This window comes from Gadus chalcogrammus, chromosome 7, assembly GCF_026213295.1.
Source record: "Gadus chalcogrammus isolate NIFS_2021 chromosome 7, NIFS_Gcha_1.0, whole genome shotgun sequence".
In the NCBI taxonomy this organism is placed as follows: Eukaryota; Metazoa; Chordata; class Actinopteri; order Gadiformes; family Gadidae; genus Gadus; species Gadus chalcogrammus.
Genome location: NC_079418.1, coordinates 11346661 through 11349835, shown reverse-complemented (window position 1 = coordinate 11349835; position 3175 = coordinate 11346661). Strand labels below are relative to the sequence as shown.

The following is a 3175-nucleotide window of genomic DNA, read 5'->3' as shown; positions in this document are numbered from 1 at the left end:
ATCTCAAAGCCGCATATGACAAACAAAAGGGATAAAATGTTAGCAATGCCAACGTAGCATTGTCAAGCTATCGAAGGAAGACTTGTGACACTGAACTACGGTCAGTGTAATTGTAGAGAGAGAGAGAGAGACAGAAGCTAAGTGGTAACTTCACTGCTAAAAGTGACCCATCCTGTAACCACCACATTAAAGTAAGCGTCTATAGTGTGTGTGTGTGTGTGTGTGTGTGTGTGTGTGTGTGTGTGTGTGTGTGTGTGTGTGTGTGTGTGTGTGTGTGTGTCTCTTCTATGCCGTCAGAAGAACAACAGCTAAGAGGATCTAATTGGTAACCATGACGAATAATTATTTGTGAAATACAGAGCAGCAAAGAGGGACGTTGACTTTGTGCGTTCAGCCATCATCATCTTAAACAAAACCAAAAAAGCATCCGCACCAGTCCCACAGTCCAGTCTCTTGTCCTTCTTCAGTCCGTCTCGTGAGACGAACACACACACACACACACACACACACACACACACACACTTGCAGACACACACATAAACACGCCTGCAGACACTGGTGCACACACACATGCGCATTGACACGCACACACACACAGCTGACCTGACAACCTCTTAAAGAGCAGTTGTCATTTCAACCCATCTTACTCTTCACACGAAGACCAAGCAACCTAAGTACCATTGTTACACGATCTAAAGCCGTCTACCCCCAGACCCAGCAGGCCCGGGGCGGGGGGCAGTGTTTGGGTGGGTGGGTGGGTGTGGTCGGGGCGCGGGGGAGGTGCCTAAGGGTTCTGGGATTGTCCTATCCATTGAGAGCTAGCATTGTTCATCTACGGGTCCCTGTCCCACCATCTCAACGACGACAATCATGACGACTACAACGACAACGCTGCAGCAGAGTTCCATGCGCGGCGGCGTCTGCCATCACGAGCCCTGCGGCTGCTTCCCCAGCACCTTGGCCTTCACGCCGGCACCGCCGCCGCCGCCGCCGCCGCTCTTAACCCCCACGCCTCCGCCCTGCGAGTGTTTGCAGCGGCACCCGGGCCGGCTGGCGCTGTCGTAGCACTTCTGCCCCAGCTTGGCCAGGCCTGTGGCGGGCAGGTAGCACACCAGGCAGGGCAGCACCGCCGACAGGGCGGCCATGAAGGACCAGCGGGCGCAGCAGTGGGCCGCGGCGCAGGAGCAGGGCCTGTCGGCGCAGGAGCCCTCCTCGTCCTCGTCCTCCCCGCAGTGGTAGAACACGCCCTTCACCAGGCACATGCACGTGGCCGCGTCCACCAGGCTCCGCGCCGAGCACAGGCACTCCTGGTGGCACACCCAGCAGGAGGGCAGCGGCCGGGGGAGGGTGCACTCGGTGCAGCGGCACTTCCCGCACCGCTCGCACAGCAGCAGGTGCTTCTTCTCGGCCGGGGAGGACGGGATCAGCGCCGAGACGGGCGGCGAGCCGGCGTGCCGGGACCCCGCGGGCGCCAGTGTTTTGCCGGGCTTCGCATCCAGCGATTTAGAGGAGGAGGACGTGGAGGAGGAGGTGGAGGAGGAGGAGGTGGAGGAGGTGGAGGAAGAGGAGGTGAGGGCTTTGGCGTCGGAGGAGGACAAGCAACCCCCCGGGGTTCTGGGGTGGGTGATGGTGTTGACGGAGCTGTGGTGTTGGTTGTGGTTGTGGTGGTGGTGGTGGTGGTGGTGGTGGTGCTGGTCCGCGGTGGGCGTGGGGGCCACGTGGTCCAGCAGCCGCTGGTCGGACGAGGTGCTGCTGCTGCTGCTGATGGAGCTGGGCCGCCCGCTGAAGGAGATCCAGGGGTGGGTGGTGGTGTCCTGGTGGGGCTCGCAGCGGCCCTGCCCTTGGTGTGGGTGGATGTGGTGGTGGTGGTGGTTGTGGTGTTGGTGGTTGTGGTGGTGGTTCTGGTTGGCGCCCAGGAAGGCCTCCTGACTCTGACCCAGCCAGGTGATCCGGCGGCTGGAGGCCGTCTTCTGGCTGCTGGGGGTGCCGCCGCTGCTGGTGTGGGTGGGCTGCTGGGAGACCACCGCCGGGCTGTCGATATAGTCGTTCTCCACGTGTGATGACTTCATCTGGTCGATGGGGTAAATGGTGACGGGGTGCGGCAGGTGGGGGTAGGGCGTCCGGCTGTCCAGCAGAGGCTGGGAGATGAGGGAGGACGACACTCCCGGGATGTGGTGGGGAACCCTGGAATCCATGTGCAGGCTGGAGTTCCTCATTCAGCGTCACGCGAGACTGGACTCTACAGCGGCATCGGCAACCTGGAGAGAAAGAGAGAGACAGAGAGAGACAGAGAGAGGGAGAGAGCGAGAGAGCGAGAGAGAGAGAGAGAGGTTAGAGAGTGCACTGGATGTATATGGTATCTTCCTTTTTATTGTCTTTATTTAGACTTTGCCAAAATCTTGTTCTGATGTGTGGCCTGCAAAGAAATAAACAATTCCAAAGTGAACTTTCGAAGACCTGATTGGGCTGAACATAGATGCATTTAGATTGTTACACATTACTACACTGAGTATACAAAGTATATATAATATGTTCAGTACTTTTAGATATTATGGCAATTTTTATTTCTTTTATTTTCTGGCTCATTATTTTTTTAAGTTACTACTTTCACATGAAAGATCTAATAAAAATCCCACGACTTTGTTTAACATATTAAAAAAAAAAGTTACTAAAATAGACAGAAAACAGGTTATCACTTTATCCACTTTCCTCGACTAAAATAAATAGGAATGGCCTTCACTAACTCTTGCTCTGCTTTTTTTTAATTTTAACAGCAATAAAACTAACACTTAATGCTTTCCTTCAACAGTATCACACATTAATCCCAGTGCTACTCCTTACGGGATAAGAAGGAAACCGTTAGATTTCCTTCCAGAACAGAAATGCCTTGTTATTATCCAGAAACTAGGCTGGCATGTTAAGACCACATACCAGCAGACCTCCAGGCAGCCTTTATCCTGCCGCTGACACCAGAACAACGGCGCTAGGGCCCAAAGTGCTTTCATTAAGAGCAGAGCAACCCAGAGAGAATAGGGTTTGCATGGAAAAAGACTCGAATAGGCAAAGCAAGATCAGCTCAAACCAAAAGGGCGAATACACGTGAATATAACTAGGCCTATTACACATTGTAGGCCTAATAACACATTAGGGAGCCTTCTTGAAGGCGTCATTTACC

The 3175-nt window shown here is 54.1% G+C and overlaps 1 protein-coding gene across 1 annotated transcript; it reads right to left on the bottom strand.

The window, feature by feature from the left end:
• Positions 1-752: 752 nt before the first annotated feature.
• Positions 753-3164, bottom strand: spry4 (sprouty homolog 4 (Drosophila)). Its single transcript, XM_056594667.1, has one exon. It carries the CDS (start codon positions 2214-2216, stop codon positions 927-929), a length of 1290 nt encoding a protein of 429 aa, XP_056450642.1. The 5' UTR covers positions 2217-3164; the 3' UTR covers positions 753-926.
• Positions 3165-3175: the final 11 nt, after the last annotated feature.

Coding starts and splice junctions, on each gene's coding strand:
- spry4 (XM_056594667.1), bottom strand. CDS start 2,216: ATGAGGAACTCCAGCCTGCACATGGATTCCAGGGTTCCCCACCACATC.